Raw genomic sequence first — 24,759 nt, 5'->3', positions numbered from 1 at the left:
CCACGATGCTGTTAACAAAATACTCTAGTCCCAAGTCGGTACCTACAGTGGTCCCCAAGGTGTGTGGGGTGCTCGCTGCCTGGGCAAATTCTTGCAGTGACCCTGGGGGCGGGCAAGGCAGGCGGCTCCCTTCGTTTTACAGCCGGGAGGCCCCCCGGAGATCACTGCAGTTGTGACTTGCCCTTCGAGGTCTGCCCGGGCTCCGTTAAGCTGCCCACAGCAGGTGGTGAACAACTGGTGCCTTCTGTGGCGGGGACAGACACGGTGAAGGTGCCGCCCAGGGTGGACGGTGGCTCCCGGTGTAACCAGATCCAGGTGCGGTTCTCTGCGGAGACTTCCCTGCGCAGGAGCGGGGAGAGGGAGGGGAGGCAGGGGAGGACCTCGGCAGGGTGTGGGTGGGGTGGTGCATGCGGGTGGCTGTGCTGCCACCGGGAGGCCTGGCTCAGCCCCCCCCCCCCCCCATCCCCACACTGTGCTCTGGGCCAGGGTCTGGACGCCTTCAGGCTGGTCCTGTTTCTCACGAGTACGTGTGGCCAAGTTCTCATTGCCCCCGCATTCCCCCACCTTGTTTCTGGGTCTGTAAAATGGGCGTAGTAACCCAGCAAGAACGGATATGCGACCTCGGGCTTCATCTGCCCCTTTTTGGTTCAGTGGCCAGCGGATCTGGCCTTTCTCCTAACAGAGTCTGGGGCCTTGGGCACCTCCGAAGCAGAGGCTGATGCTGTCCTTGGGCCGTACAGCCCCCGTGCCCACCCCCATGCTCTCCTTGGCCCCATGATGGCCCTCTGACCTTTCGTTCCCGTCTTTGTCTTCGGGCCACACTTTCCTCCAAAAGCCTGGTGGAGGTGAGGATTGAAGGTAGCCCGCCCCCGCCCTTCCCCCCTCTAAGCCGGCGTGTCTTCCGCCCACCTGAGCGGCCCCGCCAGCCGCCCTCCGGAGAACACAGATAGGGCCCAGTTCCACCACCCACCGAAGCAGCAAGTGGGGCAGGCCACACACCCCCGTGCCTCAGTTTCCCTCCACAGTAGTATATTGGGGCAGTTTTCCCTCCCCCACCTCTTTCCCCGGCGAAGGCAGTGGGGGTGGAGATTCCAGTGGATGTGTCGAAGTGCCTTTGAGATGGTAACCGCGCCGAGGGAGTCCCCGCCTCTCCATATCAATGACATTCCGGCCCCAGCTACAGTCCCCGCTGGGCCCCAACTTTAACCCTTTGGTTCTCGGATCCAACCAAGTCCGGGTGGACCTGGGGACCCAAGACCCCGCCTGAGTGAGGGCTGAGGGTGGGAAGCGCCTTCCGGGGTCTCCCCGCCATCGTCCTTGCTGCCCACCCCTCCTGCGAGCGGTTCCCCTGACCGCCTCTGGCGTCCTCTCGGCCCCTCCCTGCTCTCGGACAGATCGTCCCACTTTTAACCTCCCCGAAGGCCTTGAGGGGAGGTGCGTTGTCTTCTCAAAGGGGGGAAAGAGTAGACTTAGGTGGGAGGAAGCTGAAGCTTCCCCGGGCCCCCCACCACGGGTCTGGTTCCGATTGGTTTGGGGGTGTCTTCAGCCTCTGAGCACTCACCTCCCGTGTGTGTGGGTCTTTGTGCTTGAGTGTTGACGTGTCAAGCCCGAGAATTGGGATCTAAAACAATTAGGGTCCTCAGTGCCACCTCTGGGCACGATGTGTGTGTAGTGTTCCCCCCTCCCCCCCCCCCCCCCCCCCCGCACTGGCCCTGTGACAACATCAGGGGTTTAAAGCTGCCTGTGAAACTGGGGGGTCCTTGAGGCCGGGCCCAACTGCAGGCTCTCAGGCAAACCGGGCTGGGTGGGTCTCACTGTGCCGAGGCTGTCTCTGAGCCCAGGGACGGGAAAGACCCCCGGCCAGGCTGCCCAGGACGCAGGCGCTACGGGAGGGTTGCCGGGCCCCTCCGATACCTGGGCTTGCTGCTGCCTCCTGACACCTGCTGGAACCTGTGTGGCTGGATTCCTTGGGCCCTGAATGCCTGCCTCTATTTGTCCTTCTCAGCCACCCCTCCCCTCCCCTTCTTACCAGTCACCCCTCCCCGCCCACGCTGTGAAATCTAGGGCCCCAGGGCTGGATTAGCTGGACAAACCCCACGATTCCCCAGGCCCATCACAGCCTGCAGGGGGCTCTGGCCACTTGCCCCCTCCCCCCGCCCCCACTGCCCACCATGTCCACCCGGCCACCAAGTCGGCCCCTCACAAGGGAGGAGCACCCCTCCCCCCAGCCAGCTGAAAAGCTGAACCTGTGGGGAGGCAAGGGTGTGGAGGAAACTCTAGCCACCAGCGTCTACCTTTCAGACCCGCTCATCGGCCCACTTATCGGCACTGGCCTCAGTCTCCATTTTATTAATGTTTATTTATTTTTGACAGAGGGAGAGACAGAGCATGAGTGGGGGAGGGGCAGAGAGAGGGGGAGACACAGAATCTGAAGCAGGCTCCAGGCTCTGAGCTGTCAGCACAGAGCCCGACCCTGGGCTTGAACCCACAAACCTCAAGGTCACGACCTGAGCCGAAGTCAGATGCTTAAGTGACTGAGCCACCCAGGCGCCCCTTTCAGTCTCTGTTTTAGAGGGAGGGGCTCTCAAGCTTTTTTTCGTCACTGAGCCTTTTGCAGATCTGATGAAAGTATAAACTTCTAAAAAATGCTAAAACCCATCCCCAGAAGCAGTGCACCCGCTCGAAGTTAAAATCCTTTGTAAACGAAGTCCCACTGAACAGGTGAAGAGGCACCCAGTGCGTGCCACCCCCAGGTGTATGTGGGGGCCTCGCAGGCCTGCCCCCCCCCCCATTGGCCCTGCTAGATCCGGCCTGGTCCCAGCACCCCCCTCCCAGCCTCCGCGGGCAGTCAACGGGTGCCTCCCCGCGGGGCCGACGGGCCAAGGCCCTCAGGAGGAGGTGTGGAGGTGAGAGGCCGTCCCAGGTGAGGGCCCAGCTCTGCCTTGGAGAGTCCTCCCAGCCCCCCAGGAAACGGAATGAAGGAAGGCTCCCCACCCCTGTTCCTCTTCCCTCAGTTCCTAGCAGCCGGGAAGAGGCTTGAGGGAGTTCATGACCACCCCCCCAAAACGAGGGGCTCATGTTTGTGGGTCCCACAAGGTTTCTCACAGGGGTCTTTGTCCTAAGGAGGTTAAGGACCTTGGCCTTCCATAATCTGTCCCTAGTTGGGGGCAGGATTTGAGCTGTAGTCTGACTCCCAGGCTGCCCCCCACGAGAGGAGTCACAGGCACCGAGAAGGTCTTCAGGACGGGTCGTCGTTCCTGGAGACGGTGAGCAGGCTTCGTCCCCTCGCCCTCCTCCGTGGTGTCTCTGACAGAGTGATCACTTGCTCTTCACAGGAAAGAGTGGGGTCCTGGGGCTTCACCCCCATCCTGGGCTCCTGTCTCCACTACTCATCCCCCTTCATCCCACAGACCCCTGCACGCCCCTCCCCAACTTCCACAACAGCGCCTTCATCCTTTGCCACTAGAGACCTTCAGCAGCTCGGCTGAGCCCTCAGTTTCAGTGTGGGGGGTGGGAAGGGCACACCTGAGCTGAGGTTGAAGTGGGGGGGGGTTTCTAGGCCGTTGCCTGGGCGATGCCACCTGAGCTGGGCGCCGGCACCTGTTGCCGGGGGAACAGTGCGGGCGGGGCCCCTCCCTTGGGAGCAGCCAGGGCCACTGGGCTGAGACTGGAGACGGATCGGATTCCTGAGAGTCCCCGGCGGGTAGGGGGACAGGGGCGGGGGTGTGCGATACTGGGGGATCTGGGCGTGTTTGCAACGTAGAGTGAAACGGGGTCGCAGGGAGCAAAGACGACAAGAAGGGGTGGCTGGGGGAGGAGTAGGAGGCGGCTCAGGAAGGCCGCCGAGCCTCCGCTTCTCAGTGCAGAGCCTGTTGCTTTTATGACCCCCCCCCCAATCCTTACTCCCCAGCTGGTCCTCAGTCTCCCCTTTCCTTTGTCCCTGTGTTCCCACCGGCCCGGATGTTCTTTCCTCCCCTGCTCCCGGTCTCCGTCCCGCCTCCTAGGCTCCCACCCCACCCCCGCCGCCTACTCCCTGTAGCTCAGGCTTCACCGCTCTCAGCTTTGCTGCCCCTCCCCTGCCTCGGCCTCAAAACCCCGCCTGCGTCTGGGAGCCGGCCCGAGTCCCCAGGTGACACCCACAGCGGGTGTGCTGCTCGGCGTGAACCCGTGCCTGCCGGAGGGACAAGGCTCTCTTCAGCCCGAAGGTGGGTCGGGAGGGTCTGTGCAAGCCGGGTCAGACGGGCGGCAGCTGGGACGCCGGGACGTGAGTGCCTGCAGGGTGGCAGGAGCAGCGTCCGCCGGGCATCTGATGGGCAACGGGCCCCTCGAAGGGACACCGCTACTCCGCTGAGTGGGACTGTGAGACTGTGAGATTGACTTGTGCGTGTGGGGGTCAGAGAGGTGCTTTGCAAGAGGCCCACAGATGTGAGGACGGTCCTGGCCGAGGACACAGACTTCCCCACGTTCTGGGCACCGAGACCCCCACCCGGCAGCACCTGACGTACCCCAGTGAGTCAAGCGGGCCGTCTAGGGTTAAGAAGACCTGAGGGGACAGATGGCGTCAGCCGGCCTTGAACTCCTGGGCATGACCCTGGCCGTGCTGGGCTGGCTGGGCACCCTGGTGTCCTGTGCCCTGCCCCTGTGGAAGGTGACCGCCTTCATCGGCAACAGCATCGTGGTGGCCCAGGTGGTGTGGGAGGGGCTGTGGATGTCCTGCGTGGTGCAGAGCACGGGCCAGATGCAGTGCAAGGTGTATGACTCCCTGCTGGCGCTGCCCCAGGACCTGCAGGCCGCCCGCGCCCTCTGCGTCATCGCCCTCCTGTTGGCTCTGCTCGGGCTGCTGGTGGCCATCACGGGGGCCCAGTGCACCACCTGCGTGGAGGACGAGGGTGCCAAGGCCCGCATCGTGCTCACCGCAGGGGTCCTCCTCCTCCTCTCCGGCATCCTGGTGCTCATCCCGGTCTGCTGGACCGCGCACGCCATCATCCAGGACTTCTACAACCCCCTGGTGGCCGAGGCCCTCAAGCGGGAGCTGGGGGCCTCCCTCTACGTGGGCTGGGCCGCCGCCGCTCTGCTCATGCTGGGCGGGGGGCTCCTCTGCTGCACGTGCCCCCCACCCCAGATCGACCGGCCCCGAGGACCCAGGCTGGGCTACTCCATCCCCTCCCGCTCAGGTGCGTCCGGGCTGGACAAGAGGGACTACGTATGAGGCGGAGAGCGTCCCCGGAAGCCCGCTGCTCAGAGCCCTGACCTTGTGCAGGATGCCCTGTGGCAACCCTTGCCCCCCGACGTCAACCCCTTCCCTTGGCGAAACCCGCTCTCCAGAAGCTCCAGTCAGGTCTGGCTCCAGAGGTGTGGCCAGCTGGCCCGGAAGAGTCCAGACCCTTTTCTGCGGGGGCGGGGGGGCCCACGCGTTCTTGTTTCCTCCACCCAGGCAGAGCGAAGCTGGCCTGCCCCACCTCCCACCACAATCTTCTTCTGGTCCAGGACTCCGGCTGGCACTCCTCTTCCTGAGGCCACCCCTGCCCCCAGGAGCCTGCCCCTCACCTGAAGGGCAGCAGCTCCTTGGTTCCAAAATGAGGAGGGGATCCCTGCCCTGGAGCGGGTCCCCTCCAGCTGGCCACCACCTGCACCCAGAAGTTCAGGCCCGGAGGCCCAGCCCCTCACCCCACCCTCTACTCCCCCCTGCCAGTAGGGAATAAACAGCATTTGTACCTTGGATTCTTCTGATCTGTGGTCAGGCAGGGAAGACCGGGTGGCCTTCCTGGGACTGTCAGTCCAAGGCCCGCTCCAGGACGTGTCCCGTGGGTACCTTCACTCACCACGCGGGGTGTGAGGGTGAGAAAGATGAGCCACTTGCACCCACCTTCTCCCCCTGCCGGGCTGGCTCTCAACAGCCCCCCAGCAACACCCAAGGCAAGCGACAAAATAAGACGAGCTTTATTTAACAAAAACTGTGGGGGGCGGCGGGGGGGGGGGGTTGTGACAGAAGCGTGCAGGGGCTGAAGGTGAGCCAGAGGGGGGCGGGGGAGGTGGTCTAGGGCACAGCTGGGGCAGGACTCAGGGTAGAGGAGCCAGAGGTCGGAACACTTGGAGGTGGGTGGTTCTTTGGTAACTTAAACCGCCCGCTCTTCTAAGGGCGGGCTACCTGAGGCTCAGGAGCCCCTGGGGGTTCAGAGGACCCACCACTAAGGAGGGACTCTTGGGGACAGGCTGCAAGCATCTGAACAGCAGGCAGCCTTCACGCTGACCCGCGGCTGCGGGTTGGCCTCCGAGATGGGGATGTCCGGGGTGGAGAAAGATCCAGAAACTGTGAAGCATCACCTCCCTGGCTCCATCATCCAAAGGTGAGACGCACCAGCAGCAGAGCCCAAGAGAGATGCTGAGTTCCTTGGTCGGGTTACCAACTGAGTTTTAAAAATACCACTCCCCCCGCTCCTCCCCCCCAAAAAAGATAAAAAACCACCCAAAGCTGTCTGGATCACCATCTCCACGTCTCCGGCTCAGGAAGTTAGACTCCGCTGTCAAGGGAGTCCCCGCTCCCCTACCGGAATTAGACATAATTCTTAGCGGGGTATTCGGAGGGACCCTGAGAGGTGCCATGTGCGGCAGAGGCAGAGTATCGGGCCATGTAATGGTTTGAGCCCCGGGCCCCCCCCGAGGGGCATGTGCAGCACAGCAGCCCCCCCCCCAGCAATAAAAGACCAGAGGCTGCCCAGCCCAGGTAGAGGGAGGCCCCCAGCTCCCGCTTTTGGGCCTCGGCCACCAAAGGGTTGTAGAAGTCCCGGATGATGGTGTGGGCGGTCCAGCAGACAGGGATAAGGGTCAGGACACCCGAGATGACAAAGATGATCCCAGAGACAAGCACCAGACGGGCCTTGGAGTCCTTGTCCTCCACGCAGGTGGTACACTTGGCTCCCGCGAGGTAGACGAGCAGCCCGAGCAGAGCCAACAGGAGGGCGACGACGCAGAGGGCGCGGGCGGCCTGCAGGTCCTGGGGCAGCGCCAGCAGGGAGTCATACACCTTGCACTGCATCTGGCCCGTGCTCTGCACCACGCAGGACATCCACAGCCCCTCCCACACCACCTGGGCCACCACGATGCTGTTGCCGATGAAGGCGGTCACCTTCCACAGGGGCAGGGCACAGGACACCAGGGCGTTCACCCAGCCGAGCAGCGTCAGGATGATCCCCAGGATTTGCAGGCCAGCGGAAGCCATGGCGAGGTTGAGGCTGAGAGGAGCTACGTTGGGGGACGCAAGGAGACTGCTGTTAAGACAGGCAGGTCCAGACCCTTTGTTCCCGTGCTAACTCTTCATGCCACATGCCGTGGCCCCCGGGAACACAAACCCTGGGAATCAGTACACCAGGGGCAAAGCACACTCTCTGAGCCTCATTTTCTCGTGGCCAAAACGAACACTTAACGCTTTAGCATCAGTTCCCCCCACCCCTGGCCCCCCACCTCCCGCCGGCTTTGGGGTTGCCGTTGATTTACAAGAGCGAAAAAGTAAGCAACCCAGTCCTGGCTGTCTCGAGGGCACATGAGACACAAAGCCCATACCAATGCTAGTCCATGGCCCCAGCCACTTTTCCTGCATTTTATCAGACAGCAATTTCCGGGCGTTTCCTTAGGGCACACAGATGGTGGGTTGGTGCTAGCCATGAGTTTCAGGCTCAAAACCTGTCAGTTTCAACATGACGATTAGCGATCCAAGCTGCCTCCCAACCACCCAGTAGCAGTGTACAAACTCCTCACCCCAGCCCGGTTCCATCCCCCCAGGCAGGTGGTCATGTTTGTGTCTCAGGTGACCCACCCTTCCCGGCCTTGCCTGGCCCAGTTGGCCCAGTCCAGCCTCAGTCAAACCCCAGAGGGGCAGGAGCAGTGAAAACCACAAATACCACCCTCTCACCCAAAAGCGCTTCTTCCCCAGGGCTACCGGCTGCGCCCTGGGGTTCCGTGAGCATACCTCCAAGGTGGGGGACATTCTGTTGTGCGTTCTTGCCCCAAATGCCATCCTCTAAGGACTCAACTTCCCTAAGACGACCTGAAACCCTTGGAGTCTGCCCAGTGAACCAGCTCCTCCGCCGCAGCCCTGGCCCCCCCTCGCATCCCACTTGGTGTTGTGGCTGGCTGGGGGATCAGTTCTGTTCAGGGTCCTGTTCTGGCTCTCCCTTACCCAAAGTTGCCGCGCACGGTTTGGAGCTGAACTGAGCACCGGCCCCAGCAGTGTGGCCCAAGGACAGACAGACCGTCCACTCCTCATTTGCATCGCCCACGCCCAGCCATACCTGGCCGCGCTCTCCCCAAACCCGCTGTCAGTCCTCCAGGCCTCTGGCCCGGTTAGCGCAGGGGCCACGCCGGCCCAGGCACCCGGCATCTCTCCCCTCCGAGACCCTACCTCTGCCCTCGACCCCTTCTCTTTCCGCACACTGCGGACTCGGCTTGGTCCGAGGGCGCCCACTCCCGCTCTCGACCCCTAGTTCCCTCCTGAGTCCCGCCCGAGGAAGGGTCGCCAGGTCCCAGCCCGAGTGGCGCTCTGCGGGGAGGGTTTAATGGCGGCGGGAGCAGCAGGGTCGGTTCCGGTAGGTGAGGGGGAGGGGAGCCCCGCCCCAGGGAGCAGAGCAGGTGGGGGAGGGGCGCCCGGGTTTCGGTGCCTTTGTCCCGGGGGAGGGGGAGGGGCATTTAACCCTTCCGCGGCTGCAGAGGGACCTGATCTCTGCGGCTTCGGTGCAGATCCCCGGCCAGGAGCTGTGCCCCGGTGGCCGCAGCCAGATCAGCCCAGGTTCTCTACACGCACCCCCACCCACGCCGTCTGCACCCCACTCCTCGAGGAGTCTGCCTCTTCCCCTCCAACGCGCGCACTTTCCCCCAGGTTCACCTGCAAAGAAGCCCACTGGGATTCGTAGGAACCGCCGAGTGTGCGGACGGGGACGGAGGCGGGGGTCTTAAAGAGGCAGTGACGTCACCGGACCACCGCCCCGGGGAGGGGCAGAGACCCCATTCCGGACCTCCGCGGGCGCGCGAATCCCAGCTTCGTCAGTTGGGGTCGCTCGAGCCGGGGGCCGCTGCGCCCGCATCTGGCCCGGGGTGCGGGGACCTCAGCTGGCGAACGTCGGGCCCGCAGCGGGTCGGGGCACAGGGCGTGGAGCCAAACGGAGCGTGGCTCTTGGCTCCGCTACTTACTACCGCTGTGACCTCGGCAACTCACCTAACCTTCCCAAGCTCCAGTTTCCTACTCGGCCAAAAGGAGGCAAGAAGCCCACGTTTTATTGTGTAACTATGTCCTAAGGTAGAAACTAAAGACATATTATTATCATTATTTTGTTGTTGTTATTGTTCTGTTGTTATTATACCCTGGGGACCTTAGGAAAGCCGCAGGTGTCTCTGCGGTGGGCTGTTCCGTGTCCGATTCCGCCAGCACACGTCTCCAGGACTCCAGCTTCCAGAGGGCAGGGCCAGGGCTGCGTCCCTGCGGGGGTCCCAGCCGCTCGCGCCAGGAGGCGGTGTTTGTTGAGCGAATGACTGACCTCAGCGGGCCGGGCGGGGCGGGGCGGGGCGTCCAGGAGCCGACCGCGCGGGGCGGGCCGAGCCGAGGGGACCGCCCCGGAAGGCGGGGGTGGAGGCGGAGTGGCTGCTGTCCGCCCCGGCCCGCGCGCGGCGGGCACACACGGCCGCGGCCGCCGGACCCGCACCATGGTTTCCGGCCCGCTGCGTCCGCTGCCGCGGCTCCTCGCGCTGGGGCTCGGGCTGGCCCTGCTGGGCGCCGTGGCCGGGGAGCGAGTGCCAGGTACGCCGGGCGCGGGGCCCGGGCTGCGCGGGAGGCCGGGGGGAGCCTCCCGCCGGGGATCGCGGAGCCGGCACCGGGGACCCAGAGAACGGGGCCGATCTGGGCGGTACTAGGCGGACGTGGGGATCCCGGTCAGGTGGTCTCCGGACACCGGGCTTCTGGCCAGGAGAGGTTCATCCCGCTCCGAACTTCATCCTCAGGCCAGGCCTGTTTCCCCCCCCCCCCCCGCCCCGTTCAACTGGGGGAGGGGGGAGCGGTGAGGTGGGGTGGGGTGCTTCTGTCCTAAAAAGTCCAGACTCAGAAGTGGAGGGAGAAAGTTTGAGGGCGGGTTGTCTGGTTCGGTGGGAAGGCACGCCCCCAGCCTGTTCAATACGTGTTCTGTCTAGCCCCAGTGACCGAAGAGTCGGGGTGGGGGGATGGTGGTGCCGAGGGCACGGGGGTCTGTACCCCCTATACCATGTGGGGTACCTCCTTCCATCCGGTGACTTCAGTGCCCAGCTATGTGGGGGGAGGGACCGGGGTTCGGCCCCGTGCCCAGGAGTGAGTCACCCGCCGGCTGCGGGGGGGGTTGTGTGGGGGGACCTGACCCCCCCCCCCACAAGCGTCCCGCGCTATGCCCCCCTTTCCCCCGCGCTGCCGAGTCCCGGTCGGGTCGTGCGGTCACCTGTGAGGAATGCGAGGGGAGGGCGCCGGTGACTCACGTTATTCGAGCCGACAGACCCTGACCTCAGCCCCCAGAATAGCCGTGCCCCGCCCCGGCCTGACCCGCGGCCCCCTCCCCAGGCACCACCCCCTGCTCTCGCGGCAGCTCCTGGAGCGCGGACCTCGACAAGTGCATGGACTGCGCGTCGTGCCCGGCGCGACCGCACAGCGACTTCTGCCTGGGCTGTGAGTGGGGGGCGGGGCCCGGAGGCGAGCGGCCCCCAGACTGGGAGAGAGGATTGCCCGGGCGGAGAGGGGTGCAGTGCTTCAGATCTGAGGAATTAATCGGGAAGTGGGGGTGGGCGGGAGGTGGGTGGGAAAATGGTGGGTTCGGGGCAGGGGCCAAGGTGGGGTAAAGGCTTGGGGCTCGGACCTAGGGGGCGGGGCTAGTACCGAGAGGGGCGAGGTCTGACTTGGAGTTCCGCCCCCAGGCGCTGCGTCCCCTCCAGCCTCCTTCCCACTACTGTGGCCCATCTTGGGGGGCGCTCTGAGCCTAGCCCTCGTGCTGGGACTGCTTTCTGGCTTCTTGGTCTGGAGACGGTGCCGCAGGAGAGAGAAGTTTACTAGTAAGTGTGCCAGGCCCGCCCGCACACTCCCCATCACTCCTCGACGTCTCCCCTGCCCTTGACCACCCCTCTTCTTATTTTGCAGCCCCCATTGAGGAGACCGGCGGGGAGGGCTGTCCTGGCGTGGCACTTATCCAGTGACAGTGAGAGCCCCTGCCAAGCAGGAGGCCCCACCCACTCATCATTCATCCATCCATCCATCCATCCATCCATTCATTCATTCATTCATTCTGGAGCCAACCCCTCACCCGACACACAGCCAGAGCCAGACTCTTCCAACCGCAGGGGTGTGGAGGGATGGGGCACTGGTGAATCACCTCCCCGAGGCCTGGGCCCAGGCTTCCGAGGAGGCTTCCAAGGTGTCTGACCGCCCTGGCTCTGGCTCCAGGACAGGAAAGGAGACCCATGCTGGGTCACACCAGACAGCTGACACTGAGGAACCGCAGCATTTGCACAAAGGGTCCCTCCCTCCACCCCCAGGGCCTGAGGGCCAGGCTGACCCGAGGGCCAGACACCACGAGGCCCCACCAACTCAGATGTACTGAAATTCCACCACAGGGTCTCTGCCTGGGGGGGGTCAGGGACCTGTTGCTAACACTAGGGGGCTGGCCCTCTAGGGGGGCTGGCCCTAAGACACTGTCCCCCCCACCCCCAAAGAAGGGGGGGGAGTATTTATTTTGGGGAGAGCGTTTGGAGGGGAGGGAGAATTTATTAATAAAAGAATCTATAACTTTAAATGGTTTGGAGAGTGGCACGATCCCCAGCCCGACTTCCCAGAGCTGGAGGGAGGAGTGAGTCAGCCGCGGGGGCGGGGGTGAGGCTCTGACTCACACATTCTCAATGCCTGAGCCCAGCCTGCCAGGACCTGGCCTGGCCCTGACCGTTTTCCAGGGAAGATTTTTGAGAAACCCTAAGCATCCAGCACCCCAGTCTTCCCACCTTCCTTCCCAAAGGCCCCAGGGTTCCAGACTGACGCCTTCAGTTGCTCGGCAATCTTTATTCGGTTCTCCGGAGGGGAATGCCTCCCTTCCCATGCTCTGGTTCCTCCTGCCCCTCCCGGCCCAGGGCTCCGTGGGGTTCAGTGTCCTCCTCTGTTGGGGGTAGGTCCTGTGGCCCAGAGGCCTGGTCCGGAGAATAAGCAGGACAGCTGGTGCCTTAGTGGGGATGCTGGTCTTCTCGGTTTTGGGAAGACGGAAGATAGGCAGGGATCTTCCCACCAGCACTCAGAGCTCCATTATCTCTCCAGCTTGGGTCACAGGGTAGTGGGAGGTGGGGGCATCCCCTAGCCTCAGCAGCCGGAGCGCCTCGGGGATCAGGTTCCCAGGGTAGCGCCAGAGAAGCAGCTCAGAGCAAGGACTCCTGGAAAAGGAAGTAGCAGCATGGGGCTGAGGCTAGTCTGGAAGAGCCACCTCCCACCGGGTCCAGGTCCCCAGGAGCTCGTGGGCTGCCAGCACCTTCCAAGGAGCCAAGATGGGAAACAACAGAGGTTGGCTAGAAGCTAAAAATAGCAGGATGAGGCAGGGCCTAGAGACTGGCTCCAAAGATCGGGTGTGATCTTCCAGAAGGCCCAGACGGTGGATGGTGCCTACCTTAGTGGGGGCAGAGATGGGAAAGCCATGCGGGGGCTGCAGTAAGGGTGGTCATTGTGTAGGCTGAGTCGAGAGAAGTGGGTGGCCATGTTCTCTTCAGAAAGGAACTGTTTGCGCAGGGGCTCCCTGGGGGGAGACGGGGAGACAGGCAGGCTAGGATACTCACATGAGCAGCAGTCTGATGGGGACCTAAGGTGACAGAGGTCTTGTTGGGAGTCCCTCCCTGTCCCCAAACTCACTGCTCCTCCTCCAGGCGCCGCTTGGTGCTCATGGGCACAGCTCCTTGGAGAGGGGAGCTGGGAAGAAAAGAAAACCAGGTGCACCCCACCCTCTTCGCCCCATCCCCAGGATCTGCTCTCCTGCGCCTGCAGTGTAAGCCAGGAGCCCCCAGCCCACCTCTGTCTCAGCTGACACCTAAGTCACCCCCCTCTCCCAGGCCATCCAGCAGCCTGCTTCAGACCTCTCAGCCCAGTCTCAGCCTATGCCCAAGCCCTGACGACTCGCCCCACCGCTTGTCATCCTGCAGACCACTCCAGAGCCTCCAGCCAAAGGTCCTGAGCCCCTGGGCCTGGCCCACCCAGCGCCCCTACACACACCTCAAGTCCTGGCCTCGGGGCGTCCCCGACGCGGCCCGTGGGTCGCGCTGGGCCCGACCTGGGGGGCCTCGCTCCAGGGGCTGCTGTAGGATCATTTGGGTTCGGGGTCCTGCGGGCAGAGGGTGGGATCCGGGTGACAGGGCGGAGCCTCAGAGGGCGTGGTCCAGCACGGGGGGCGTGGCTTTAGGCGCGCGCAGCGGCGAGGTTCTACGCAGGCGCGGAGGACGAGCGACGCGCGGCTGGAAGGCGGGTCTGCTCCGCGGGGTGGGGGAGGGGATCTGGCGTAGCGGGGCTGCGGTGGTCGCCACTTAGTGTTGGCGATCTTCGCGGCGGTCCCTGGGCTCCTGGGGCTCGGGGTAACACGCGGCGGCCGCCTTCGCGCCGGGCCGACGAACCGTGTTGAGGCTGTGCGGCTCCGCGAGGGGCAACCGCTCGCGGGCACGTCCAGGCTCGTGAAGCTGCGTCGCGCGGAGCACTCTGGGATTTGTAGTTCTCGCGATGGAGCGAGCTGTGCCACACGCAGTACCTCTGGGTCAGGTGAGGCGGGCGTGATGCGCGGTGCCTTCTGGGGTTTGTAGTCCATGCCCGGCTCGGAAGGGGCAGGCAAGGAGTCATGCCCTCAGCCCTGTTCTGCGCGGGACTCGGACTCAGACCCGCGGGCGGGAAGGTAACCGGGCAACCCTTTAGGCGCCTAACATGAAAGTTCTGGTGGGGGGGGGCGCCTGGGTGGCGTAGTCGGTTAAACATCCCACTTCAGCTCGGGTCATGATCTCACGGTTGGTGAGTTCGAGTCCCTCTTGGGGCTCGGCGCTGATAGCTCAGAGCCTGGAGCCTGCTGCGGATTCTGTGTCTCCCTCTGTGCCCTTCCCCTGCTCTCATTCTGTCTGTCTCTCTCTTTCAAAAATAAACAAACATTAAAAAAAAAAGCCAGAGAGTAGGGATCAGAAGTCTGTGTGTTTTTCTGTCTTGGGACAATGGAGCCACTTTGTAAGCGCTTTTAATGAGGCAGCGCTATGCGAAGTTATAGATACGGTAGCTCAGACAGTTGTGACAAAGTCTCCTTGACTTTGAGGTTGAGGAATCTTGGAAGCCAGGCTGGGTGCTTGCTCAAGGTACTTGGTAGACGTCCCACCTCAACTGCCCACTTCGTCACCCTCTTGAAGCAACCCCTGGGACCCACTTGGTGGGTTGCCTCAAAGGAGGCCTCAGATCCCTGGGCAGTGGGGGGGCCGGACAGGCGGCAGGGGCAGCAGGAAGGAGTTGGGAGTCCCCGGCCCAGATGTCCCAGGCAGCCTTCATGCAGCCTCTCTCCACAGATCGAGGTGTTTCAGGCCCTGCAGCGGCTGCACATGACCATTTTCTCCCAGAGCGTCTCACCCTGCGGCAAGTTCCTGGCAGCTGGCAACAATTACGGGCAGATAGCCATCTTCAGGTACTCACCCCTGCTTCCCCCCGAGACTGGTGCCCCTGCTTCTGACTCTCAGGCCCCCCCCTCCCCTCTCCCTTCAGTCTGTCTGCCGCTTTGAGCTCCGAGGCCAAAGAGGAAAGTAAGAAGCCCGTGGTGACATTCCAAGGTGGGTGCAGCCATTGAGTGTGGGTTAGGGAACCCCCCGGAATGGAGGAGGGAAACAGGACAGCGTCACTCAAGTTCTGCATTTCCATCTAGCCCATGACGGGCCCGTCTACTGCATGGTCTCCACGGATCGACATCTGCTCAGTGCCGGGGATGGGGAGGTGAAAGCCTGGCTCTGGGCAGAGATCCTCAAGAAGGTAAGGAGTGTGGAGCTGGGGAAAGGCTGGGTTGCCCAGGCCCAGAGAACCTTTGACATACTGTGTTTCCCTCCATGAAGGGCTGTAAGGAGCTCTGGCGACGTCAGCCCCCGTACAGGTGAGCTAGGGCCACGTGGGCAGAAGGCACTTGGGGGTGAAGGTACTGGCTCACCAGAGCTGACCTCGCTTTCTCTCTCGCAGGACCAGCCTAGAAGTGCCTGAGATCAATGCTTTGCTTCTGGTCCCCAAGGTCTGAGCCCTTTGTGACTGGAGCTCTACCCCACGCTGTTCTTGGCCCAGACTTTAAACCTTTTCCCTCTCCCTGTCCCGGGTCTACACTGAACTTGCAATTCCACCCTGCCTTCTTCCACAGGAGAATTCTCTCATTCTGGCAGGGGGAGACTGTCAGCTGCACACCATGGACCTTGAGACGGGGACCTTCACAGTGAGTGGGGCCCTGGAGCTGGGGTGGTCAGGGCTGGATGCTAGCAGGGGCAGTCTTCCTGGATCTCCTGACGCTGGCCCTCTTCCTGCAGCGGGCCCTCCGGGGCCACACAGACTATATCCACTGCCTGGCGCTGCGGGAGCGGAGCCCCGAGGTCCTGTCGGGCGGTGAAGATGGAACCGTGCGACTTTGGGGTTAGTGTCAGGTTGGAGGGAAAGGTGGTGGTGAGAGAGATGGGGGAGGGCAGGGTGTTTCTCAGAGTCTTCCCCCACCCCCCACCCCCCACCCCCCACAGACCTGCGCTCAGCCCAGGAAGTCCAGACCATCGAGGTTTATAAGCACGAGGTGAGGCGTGCCCCATGCCCTGTCCTCCCCTCCGCTTCCTGGGCATCCCACGTGTCTTCATCTCCTTCTCCCTCCTCCTCCCTCCTAGGAGTGCTCCAGGCCCCACAATGGGCGTTGGATCGGCTGTTTGGCTACTGACTCAGACTGGATGGTGAGCAGGGCAAAGTCCAGAATGGGGTGACAGTTCCGGGCCCTGCCAGCAGAGGGCCTATGGCTCACGGCGGCTGGGGACACCTCGCCTTTCTGCTCAGGTCTGTGGAGGAGGCCCAGCACTCACCCTCTGGCACCTCCGATCCTCCACACCCACCACCGTTTTCCCCATGCGGGCGCCACAGAAACACGTCACCTTCTACCAGGACCTGGTGAGGCCCTCTGTCTTGCTTCTGCCACCTGTGCCCGGTTCCCCTCTCCAGTCCTGACCCCCGACTCCTCTCTCCGCCCTCCACAGATTCTGTCCGCTGGCCAGGGCCGCTGTGTCAACCAGTGGCAGCTGAGTGGGGAACTCAAGGCCCAGGTGCCTGGCTCCTCCCCAGGGCTGCTCAGCCTCAGTCTCAACCAGCAGCCAGCAGCACCCGAGTGCAAGGTGGGTCCTGCAGGGGGCTATGCGGGGCCGGGGGGGAAGGGGCATGTGTGTGGACAGGCCAGTCACCCCCCCTCTTGCTTCCAGGTCCTGACAGCCGCAGGTAACAGCTGCCGGGTGGATGTCTTCACCAATCTGGGCTACCGTGCCTTCTCCCTGTCTTTCTGATCTCTGGCAACACCCCCTCTGTCCCAGGGATCTGGAGTGCTTTTTCTTTTTTCTTTTTTTTACCAAATAAAATTTCAGGCTATTCTTCCATGCATTTTCATCCCAAGAATAGAGGCCAAGTCAGTGTAATGATTTTTATATATTACTCTGTTTGATCTTGATACATAAATACCCACCCCCATCTCTGCCCTGGAACATGCCAGGCCCAAAGTGTTTAGAAAATATAGACCTGTATAGATACAAGACTCAGCTCTGCCCCACCTGCGCCGCCACCCACCTGGGGCCCCTGACCCCCAAAGCTGGCCCCTGCTCCCAGTGTGACTTTGCCCAGCCTCCCTGAGTGGGGAGGCTACCAGCCCCGTCTGGAAGACGATCGGGGCCCTGTTGCTACATTGGCCAGAAGAGGAAAGAGAGCCAGCGGGCACGCGCTGCCCCCTGGGCCCGGCCGTCAGGTCCTTCGGAAGAGGCTGCTCAGGAAGCCGCCGGCGGGCCCAGGGCCCAGGCGCAGGGAGAAGCGCGGCGCGGCGCGGCGCGGGCCACATTCGGTGGCGCTCAGCTCTTTCTGGCGTTGCGAGCGCAGCTGCTGGCCGATGACCACCTGCATGTCGTCCTGCGGGTAGGGCGGCCGGGTGGGAGGAACCCGTCAGCGAGCCGGCCCCGCCCCGGGCCCCGCGCCTCCAGGCCCCGCCCCTCACCTGCCAGGCCTCCAGCTCTTGCGTCAGCGCCACCTTCTGGCGGATAGTGCGAAACAGCTCCCGGGAGAGTGAGTCCCGCTCCAGAGAGACGCGGCTGAGCTCTAGGGACAGTTCCAGGGCCCTGCAGGCAAGAGAGGCAGTGAGCGGACCCGAGGATACTGGGGCCTCAGCGAGCAGGGGTGGTGGGGCGCTGCTGGACCCGGACTGCGGTGGGGCCGCGAACACCGAAAACAAAGTCGGAGGGCCCCCGGTGGGTGTGGGAATAATTCTATCACGCGTGGGGGTATCGAAGGCCCAGGGTGCCTTGTAGCCCCACTGGGGCTGTGGTGGATGGTGGTAGAGGCTCACTTGTTCACGGCTTCATCTCGATCCGAGAGGGCGCCCCTAAGGGCCTCCTCGGGGTCCTCGTGTGCCCGCAACTCCTTCTGCCTTTGCAGCTCCTCCCGGAGGGATTGCAACTCGGCCCGCTGCAGTGCCATCTGGGGGCAGGGAAGGGTGAAGAGAGACAGGTAGGCCCCTGACCTCCCAGGTCCCGCTCTTCAGCAGCCAGGGGTTCAGGTCTCTGCGCCCTCCCCTGCCTGCTCCACAAACACTCCGGGCAGCGGTGGGCCGTGCTGGAGATGAATCTTCTGAGCCCCCAGGCTGGTGCGGGATGGGGCGGAGCGGGGCCGGTTGGGTGGTGTAAGCCCGCAGGAAGGATGCTGAGAGAAGCACTGGGAGGTGGGACTAAGCGGGGGATGCGGTCCAAGAAGTCTTCTTGGAGGGGGTGGCTTACAGGCTGGCTCTTGAAGCCTGAGTGCAAGTTTGTTGGGATGCAGATCAATCCAGGTAGAGGGGGATTCGTGGGTAAAGGCCCAGAGGTGTAGATGGGCAACGGAAAGTGGCCTTGGGAGGGACTCTATATCTAGCGCCATGCTCCCCCCGCCCCCCAACACACCTCATCCTGCAGCCGGGCCACTTCGGCCTCCTTCTCCTCTAGTATCTCCCCTGGGCTCAGGGATGCTCGCTTCTTGGGAGGCTCCAAGCTCTCCTCCTGGGGCGAAGACTGGTGGCTGAGCGCCTCTTGGATCTCAGGGCACAGGGTGTCCTGTTTGCCAAAGGAATCGGTCGGTGAGGTGTCAGACCTCCCGGAAAAAGGAGGGGGGCAGAGTCTGCATGGAGCGTGGGGGTTAGCGGACCGCGGGCTCACCCGGGCGTCTCGGTGTCCGTCTGCCTTCCGGTCCTGGTCGCTGTCGAGGCTATGGGCAAGTTCCGACTGCAGCGAGGCTCCCGACACGTCGGCGTCCTGCAGACGCGACTCCTCCTCCAGCTCGGACACGCGCCTCTGCAGCCTCCGCAGCGCGCTCAGTGCCTCCCCGGCCTCGGAGCGCGCGCGTTCCAGCTGAGCAGGGACAGAAAGAAGGCGGTCACCGAGGCGCGCCCGGAGCCCTCTTCCCGCAGCCGGCCCACAGGGGGCGCCGGTGCGCCACCGAAAGCCAGGCAGCCCCGCGCGTCGGCGCGCTCCAGCTGCTGGATCCGGATCCCACGCCCGGATCGCTGGGCGGCCTTGGACCGCTCAGTTCTCCTCGGCAGGTACCAATTTCCTCGTCTATAAAGCAGGGCGGGGACAGGCGCCCCGGCTTTAAAGTTTCTCATCACCCTCCCTCCAGCCCCACCTCATCAGGTCACCTCGTAGAGCCCCGCCCCCTCCCCCGACCGGTCTATCTTCTAACTCGTCAGCGCAGTCAACCAACAAAGTTTATTGATCTTTCTCAGCCGCTGCGGTGCTGAGCGCCTCACCCTCAGGGCGGCTCTCTACCATAACCATCCCATCTTACAGACAAGCAAACTGAGGCTGGGCGTCCCACAATAGGAAAAAGGGACCTGGGGCCAAGAGCCTACATTTTTGGATCACAAAGCGTAAACTCCTGAGATCCCAAATAGCAGGCCACGCTGTCTGTTTTCACTTCCTTTCATCCCTCTCCACTGCCCCAGACCCGGGCCGAGTCCCCACCATCTCTGGCCTCAGTCCCTGCCCTGGCCTCCCAGCTGCCAGGCTCTCCTGCCTTCTAAAAGCGTACCACCCCTGCTCAATACTCTTCCAAGGCTCCCACTTGCCCAGTCTAACGCCCACGCAGTCACGGCCCAGCTTCTGGAGCTCCCGCGGATCCAGCTCTGGGCTCATCTCCCGGGAAGCCCCCGGGGCGGTGGCCAGTGCCCCAGCAGGATGGACCCACCCACCCCAGCCCCACTGGTCACCTCCAGGCTATGCTCCCGTCTCTCACGCCGCAGTATCAGCAGCTCCTCGTGGGTTGCCTGTAGCCTGCCCTGGCCCTTGTCCACCTCCTCACGCAGGCCTCGGATCTGGGCCTCCAGGTCCTGCCGGCGGCTCTGCAGCATCTGGTTCTGGGGGAAGACCTCAGCGCTGGAGGGGAGGTGCCCGGCCAGCCCCAGGGAGCCCCCAGCCCCAGCTGGCACTCACCTCTCCCTGCAGACTCTCTAGCCGCGTCCTCAGCTCCGCTCCCGCCAGGACCTGAGACTGGCACTGCCCCCGAAGGCCATCCAGTTCTCTCTGAAGCTCCTGCTCAGTCTGGGAGGCCTGGGGACAGAAGGGGGGGGGCTCAGGTGGCCCAGGCCTTAGCCCCAAGCCCAGGGCCCCTACTCCCCTCCCCCAATCCCCCCCTCCCCCCCGCCTGGGTCCGTGGGCTGGGGGTCCTCCCACCTGGGCCAGCTGCTGGCTCAGCCGGAGGTTCTGCTCCCCGAGTTCACGGAGGGCCTGCGCACGCTCGCGCCCGCTGTCCTGCTGCTCTGAGCGCTGCTCCCCCAGCTGGGCCCGCAGGGCCTCCACGTCCCCCTCCAGCTCCACCGCCCTGGCTTCCCATTCGGCTCCCCGGGCTGCCAGGCCCCGGCGGAGCTCGTGATTCTCCTGCTGCAGCCGCTGTGGGGGCCGGACGGAGAGTCAGGTGAGGCCCGAGTGGACACAGAGCCAGGGGCGCGTCGGAGCGGGGCTGAGCTGAGACAGGTATGGAGGCAAGAGGGAGAGGCAGGCAGGGTGACAACCAGAGCCTGGGCGGGGAGGGGAGGTGGAGAGGTTCCCAGGCCAGGCTGGAGGAGCCGAGCCGGGCCTGGAGTGCAGTGGGGGTCCCGGTGCCCACTCACCTCTGGCTGCTGCCTGGGCTTCTGGACCCGAGGCCGCAGGCGCCGTTTCTGGCGCCTGAGTCTGGCAGAATTTAAGCCCCGGCCCATGGCCTCGCGAACCAATGTCCCAGGGGCCGTGGAGGTTTGGCCTCTGCTCGGACTCCGCTCAGCCCCTCTCCTCCAGCTCCCTCTAATTAACCCTGGCAGGCCCCGCCTGGGCCCCGTGCCTCTGCGTGCCCTTCCCCAAACCTGTCCAACCAGCAGGGGGACGCTCTTGGCACACCTGGGTGCCCAGCTTGGGGAGGCAGGCAAACTGGGCGGCCGGCCTCTGGTCCCCACTCTCTATAAACTCTCAAAGCAGGAAGGTGATGCTAACCGTACAGCTGCTACAATTATTAGCAGGTGTCCTGCCTGCCAGGTCCTGTGCGAGCACGTTCCTGGCGCTTCTCATTTAACCAACGAGAGGCAGAATTGTTAATGTGCTGATTTTGTCTTTGAGGAACCTGGGGCTCAGAGAGGTGAAACGCCTTGCCCAAGGACACCCAGCAAATTAGTGATGCAGGGATTCCAACCCAGGCAGCCAAGCTCTTAGCCAAATGCCACGGGGGCAACATGGCTCTAGGATCGAGTCCCCAGCTTCGGGGTCTGGTTGTCCTGGCTGGTGCCCGGCTCTGCTGCTGCTTTGTGGTCAGACAGGTTCCTTCACCTCCCCAAGTTCCGGTCAAGCAGCCATCCGTCCGGTATTTGCTGAGCTCCTCCCGTCGTGGGGTCTGGCTGTCTGCGGGGAGTGAGACCACCCAGTTCCCCACCTCCAGCAGCTTAGAGTCTGGAGAGTCACAGGCAAATGGACATGCTCTTGAACTGGGTAATTTCAGAGGGACCGTGAGGGCGCTAAAGGAACCCTGGAGAGGAAGAGTGGGGTAGCCTGCGGGTACAAGTGATGTTTGAACTGAGGCCTAAGGGGCAAGGGGGAAGAGGGCTGCTCCAGGAGCAGCAGGTGCAAAGGCCCCGAGGGAATACGCGCGGGTTACTCAAGAAACCAAAAAGGGGCCCTACGGCAGGAGGGCGGTGCGCCCAGCGAGCTGAGGTCCGGCAGGCCTGCACGTGGGGATTCTCGGGCCCGGGTGAGGACTTTCCGCGTCATCCCAAGTGTGACAGGGAGCTGTCGGGAGATTTGGGGTAAGGACCGAAACGACCCGGTTTGCAACTTGAAGACCCCTCTGGCTGCCCCGGACTGGAGCATGGAGAATGGGCTCCAGGGGGCAAGAGCGGAAGCTGGGGACGCGTGAGGGGGCGGCCGCGGGTCTGGGGCAGAGCGGCTGTTGGCCGCGACCAGCTTGGAGGCTGCAGAGATGTCGGGGAGGTGGGCGGATTCAGAATCTAGTTGAGAGGAAAGGTCACCAGGGCATGCACACGCAGGAGGAGAGGGGTCGTGCGCGGCTCACGCTCTGGTCCTGACACGGGAAGCTGGGGTGAGGAGCGCAGGGGTCAAGAGCGCCACTTATGTCGAGATGCCCATGAGGTGGCCCGGGGAAGAGGGGAGGGTAGTAGCGCCCCAGGCCCGTCTCAGTGGTTGGGGCTTTGTGAAGGCCGGGGTCAGTGGCGTCCAGGGCGCTCAGTGGGCCCGGTGTGACCCCCCCCCCCAAAATGAGACTGTGGCTGAGGACAGCCTGGGCAGAGGGAGGAACTGTCCTGCCTCACAGGGTTAGGTGAGAATGGACCAAGACGACGTATGGAAGGTGCTTAGCCCAGAGCCAGGCCGGGAGGGGCTGCCCCTGAGCTGCTGGAGGGGTCGTGCCGTCCCGCCGAGAAGCCGGACCCCGGATTCAGAGACGGCCAGTGGCTCGCCCGGGATCACACAGCCAAGCAGAGGTCTGAACCCAGATCTTGACATGTTCAGAGCCCACGTCCCTCACCACTGGAGAGCCGGGCCAGGAGCACGGGGCTCAGCACTGAACCGTTGTCCCAGAGACAGACCCTTGCCGGGCTTTCCTCCCCCTGCCCGCCTGTCTGCCACCTGCCCACCTGCCTAGAAGCTCCTGCCGTCCACCCCTGCCCCCTGCCGCCGGCTCACTTCCTCACGCTCCGAGTGCTGGGCGCTCAGTGTCTCCAGCTGCCGCTGTAGCTCCTCGTTGCGTTCCAGAAGCATCTTGCCGAGCTCCGCGGCCAGCAGCAAGTCCTTCTCCTTCTGCTGCAGCTGCAAAGCCAGGTCCTCGGGCTCCTCGGGCCCTGGGCCCCCTCCCAGGAATGAGTCCCGCCGCTCCAGCACAAAGGGGAAGAAGCCTTCGTCGCCACTGGGGGAGGCGCCCCCCGAGAGCAGCCCCGACGGGAAGCTTGGCCCTTCCGGGGAGCTCATGGTGCCTTCGGCATCTGTGGGCACAGGTCAGTGGGCACAGGTGGCTCAGTGGGCACAGGTGGCTGCAGGACGCTCTACTCTGCAGCCCGATGGTGCCTGCCCCCTGCTGGTCAAGATCTGGCCTCTCAATCCTGCAGCCGGGGCCTCCCTGGGCCATGAAGGGTTAATGATCTGTGTCTTGGCCACCCAGCTCCGTTACTGTCCCCAGGGTAAACTGAGGCAGGGAGCACAAGGAAGTGAACTGCAGACGTCCTCTGCCCCCAGGTGGCCTTGCCCCCGTGCTCCGGGACCGCAGGTCACCCAGAGTTACTGCCCTCCTCTTCCCAGACCTTAGCTGTTCTGTCTCCCGGCCCCTCACCCGCAGGGAACCTCCTCCCAGAAACCAAGTTCTCAGAGACTCAGGACTCAAGGCTGAGTTCAGCCCCTTCCCCTCCCAAGAATACAGGGCCCTTGGGAATTTACGGCTCCTGACCACTTTGCCCCAAGAAATCCAGCCTCCTCCTCTTCTAGAAGCCCCAGGTCCTCAACAGCTTGGGGCTCAGATGCCCTCCCCAGCCCCCAGCCCTCCCACGAGGTAGCCCAGGCCTCGTTCTCCTATCTTCTCGAGATCCATGGTGTCTCGAGTCCCCATGCCCATTGTAGAGTGTTGGCGCGGCTTCCCAGGGCGCGGGGGTCAGGCCAGGGGCAGGGCAAGGTAACAGGTTGTGCCGGCGGACGGCGGACGGAGGCCCTCCCGCTCCAGGTTTCTGTTTACTTCCCGGCCCGCCCCTGGGGATGGGAGCCTGGTGGCGCTCTCCTAGGGCGGCCCAGGGCCGGCGGTTCAGGGGCTCTATGCGAAGGCACACCAGGCTTGCCTGGCACCCTCCCCACCTCCAGCCCTCTGGGGGGCCCCACTCCCTACACACACACACACACACACACACACAAGCACCCCGCCCCTTCCTCTTCTCTCCTCTCCAGGTGTCCAAGCCCAGCCCTACCGCGGGACCCAGTAGTCGCCGTCGTCCCAGCGCAGCGACGACCGGGGACCGGGAGTCTCCGTGACGAGGCCCCTGTGGGCGCGACCCCGCTCTGGAGACCCGGGAGCGTCCCTCCTCCTCCCGCCTCCGCGCATCGAGCTGCTGTCTAGCACGTCGGCCCGGGCGTGTGGGCCGCCCCCCCCCGCCCCCGCTCCTCGACACCCCGGCCCGAGACGGCCACCTTCCCCCCTTGCCGGCGCCCCCCGCTTGCCGACCCCAGGACTCGGCACCCGCCACCCCCGGCGCCCGTTCGTCCTGGCCCTGTCCTGCCCGAAACTCGAAGGGCGCCCGTGTCCGGCGCCCCTAGGCTCCTACCCGCCGACTCCGGGCTCCCTCCGAGGTCCCCGCGGTCCCCGATCCCCTCTTCCGGAGGCGGCGCCAGGTGCCAGGCCCGCACAGGTGAGGGGGCGGTGCCGCGGGCGGTCCTGGGGCGCCCCCTGGTGGCGGGAATGGCCGGGCGGGGCTGAAGGGGAGTCGCCCCCACCCAGGTAGGTCTGAGGCACCGACCTATCTCGGCCCTGGCAGAAACGACAGGCCCCATTAGTGGAGCACCTGCTGTATGCAGACCCCACGCTGAGCATGGGCGTCCGCTCCTTTCCCCTGACAAACCGCCCTGTGGGATAGGGAATCGCTAAGAATGACAACAGCAAGGACACATCTGACCTACCGAGCACTCTGCTAAGTAAGCTCTTTTATAGGCACAGCTTGCTTACTTTTATGACACCCTAACGAGGCACGAACTCCCATTAGCCCTCTTTTACAGACGAGGAAACTGAGGCTGAGGGATGCTGTAGCTTGCTTGGGTTCACACCGACAGAACTTGAATGTGAACCACAGAAGTGTGACTTCAGGGCGTGTGCTCCTGCCCTGGTTCCAGTGGGGCTGGGAACCTGGGGCTCTCCCTTTCGAGGTTGCACGAGACTCGACCCCACGCTCCAGGCCAGGGCCAGAGGCCTCGGTATGGACACCAGGAGGATCCAGGGCCGGGCCCAGCCCAGTGCAGCCCGGACATGTGGGGGACGCC

At 63.9% G+C, this 24,759-nt stretch overlaps 6 protein-coding genes across 15 annotated transcripts; 3 read left to right on the top strand and 3 right to left on the bottom strand.

Moving 5' to 3' along the window:
* Nucleotides 1-1,695: 1,695 nt before the first annotated feature.
* On the top strand, nucleotides 1,696-5,284 carry CLDN9 (claudin 9). Its single transcript, XM_086691444.1, has one exon. It carries the CDS (start codon nucleotides 4,556-4,558, stop codon nucleotides 5,207-5,209), a length of 654 nt encoding a protein of 217 aa, XP_086547570.1. The 5' UTR covers nucleotides 1,696-4,555; the 3' UTR covers nucleotides 5,210-5,284.
* Nucleotides 5,285-5,954: 670 nt separating this feature from the next.
* CLDN6 (claudin 6) lies at nucleotides 5,955-8,968 on the bottom strand. Of its 5 annotated transcripts, XM_086691440.1 has the most exons (4): nucleotides 8,289-8,795; nucleotides 7,495-7,680; nucleotides 7,088-7,242; nucleotides 5,955-6,994 (listed from the first exon to the last, which is right to left on the bottom strand). In XM_086691440.1, the coding sequence occupies exons 2-4, from the start codon at nucleotides 7,595-7,597 to the stop codon at nucleotides 6,554-6,556; spliced, it is 699 nt and encodes a 232-aa protein (XP_086547566.1). In that variant the 5' UTR covers nucleotides 7,598-7,680; nucleotides 8,289-8,795; the 3' UTR covers nucleotides 5,955-6,553. The 5 variants fall into 5 exon arrangements, with proteins under 5 accessions (XP_086547566.1, XP_086547564.1, XP_086547568.1 ...); XM_086691438.1 differs by having other exon boundaries at nucleotides 5,955-7,242; XM_086691442.1 differs by lacking the exons at nucleotides 7,495-7,680; nucleotides 8,289-8,795 and adding an exon at nucleotides 8,879-8,968 and having other exon boundaries at nucleotides 5,955-7,242.
* Nucleotides 8,969-9,623: 655 nt separating this feature from the next.
* On the top strand, nucleotides 9,624-11,792 carry TNFRSF12A (TNF receptor superfamily member 12A). The gene is made up of 4 exons (XM_086691446.1): nucleotides 9,624-9,787; nucleotides 10,571-10,675; nucleotides 10,921-11,055; nucleotides 11,141-11,792. Exons 1-4 carry the CDS (start codon nucleotides 9,694-9,696, stop codon nucleotides 11,194-11,196), a joined length of 390 nt encoding a protein of 129 aa, XP_086547572.1. The 5' UTR covers nucleotides 9,624-9,693; the 3' UTR covers nucleotides 11,197-11,792.
* Nucleotides 11,793-12,032: 240 nt separating this feature from the next.
* Nucleotides 12,033-13,368, bottom strand: HCFC1R1 (host cell factor C1 regulator 1). 4 transcript variants are annotated; one of them, XM_086691445.1, is made up of 4 exons: nucleotides 13,241-13,368; nucleotides 12,884-12,940; nucleotides 12,645-12,797; nucleotides 12,033-12,414 (listed from the first exon to the last, which is right to left on the bottom strand). In XM_086691445.1, the coding sequence occupies exons 1-4, from the start codon at nucleotides 13,333-13,335 to the stop codon at nucleotides 12,279-12,281; spliced, it is 441 nt and encodes a 146-aa protein (XP_086547571.1). In that variant the 5' UTR covers nucleotides 13,336-13,368; the 3' UTR covers nucleotides 12,033-12,278. The 4 variants fall into 4 exon arrangements, with proteins under 4 accessions (XP_086547571.1, XP_025772603.1, XP_025772606.1 ...); XM_025916818.2 differs by having other exon boundaries at nucleotides 12,645-12,770; XM_025916821.2 differs by lacking the exon at nucleotides 12,884-12,940 and having other exon boundaries at nucleotides 12,645-12,770.
* Nucleotides 13,369-13,647: 279 nt separating this feature from the next.
* Nucleotides 13,648-16,642, top strand: THOC6 (THO complex subunit 6). Of its 2 annotated transcripts, none has more exons than XM_086691437.1 (13): nucleotides 13,648-13,777; nucleotides 14,557-14,672; nucleotides 14,750-14,814; nucleotides 14,907-15,010; nucleotides 15,091-15,128; nucleotides 15,212-15,260; nucleotides 15,384-15,455; nucleotides 15,547-15,649; nucleotides 15,751-15,800; nucleotides 15,889-15,951; nucleotides 16,052-16,162; nucleotides 16,249-16,383; nucleotides 16,468-16,642. In XM_086691437.1, exons 1-13 carry the CDS (start codon nucleotides 13,739-13,741, stop codon nucleotides 16,546-16,548), a joined length of 1,026 nt encoding a protein of 341 aa, XP_086547563.1. In that variant the 5' UTR covers nucleotides 13,648-13,738; the 3' UTR covers nucleotides 16,549-16,642. The 2 variants fall into 2 exon arrangements, with proteins under 2 accessions (XP_086547563.1, XP_086547562.1); XM_086691436.1 differs by lacking the exon at nucleotides 13,648-13,777 and adding an exon at nucleotides 13,792-13,907.
* Nucleotides 16,643-16,668: 26 nt separating this feature from the next.
* Nucleotides 16,669-24,158, bottom strand: BICDL2 (BICD family like cargo adaptor 2). Of its 2 annotated transcripts, XM_086691434.1 has the most exons (10): nucleotides 24,051-24,158; nucleotides 22,435-22,730; nucleotides 19,945-20,160; nucleotides 19,705-19,821; nucleotides 19,482-19,628; nucleotides 18,433-18,624; nucleotides 18,181-18,330; nucleotides 17,592-17,722; nucleotides 17,244-17,364; nucleotides 16,669-17,158 (listed from the first exon to the last, which is right to left on the bottom strand). In XM_086691434.1, the coding sequence occupies exons 2-10, from the start codon at nucleotides 22,714-22,716 to the stop codon at nucleotides 16,997-16,999; spliced, it is 1,518 nt and encodes a 505-aa protein (XP_086547560.1). In that variant the 5' UTR covers nucleotides 22,717-22,730; nucleotides 24,051-24,158; the 3' UTR covers nucleotides 16,669-16,996. The 2 variants fall into 2 exon arrangements, with proteins under 2 accessions (XP_086547560.1, XP_086547561.1); XM_086691435.1 differs by lacking the exons at nucleotides 22,435-22,730; nucleotides 24,051-24,158 and adding an exon at nucleotides 20,382-22,367.
* Between the last annotated feature and the right edge of the window lie 601 nt (nucleotides 24,159-24,759).

The sequence above is a fragment of the Puma concolor genome, chromosome E3 (genome assembly GCF_028749965.1).
Source record: "Puma concolor isolate L17-30 chromosome E3, mPumCon1.1.hap2, whole genome shotgun sequence".
NCBI lineage: Eukaryota > Metazoa > Chordata > Mammalia > Carnivora > Felidae > Puma > Puma concolor.
Note: the sequence above shows the minus strand (reverse complement) of the source record. Positions and strands in the feature narration are given on the sequence as shown.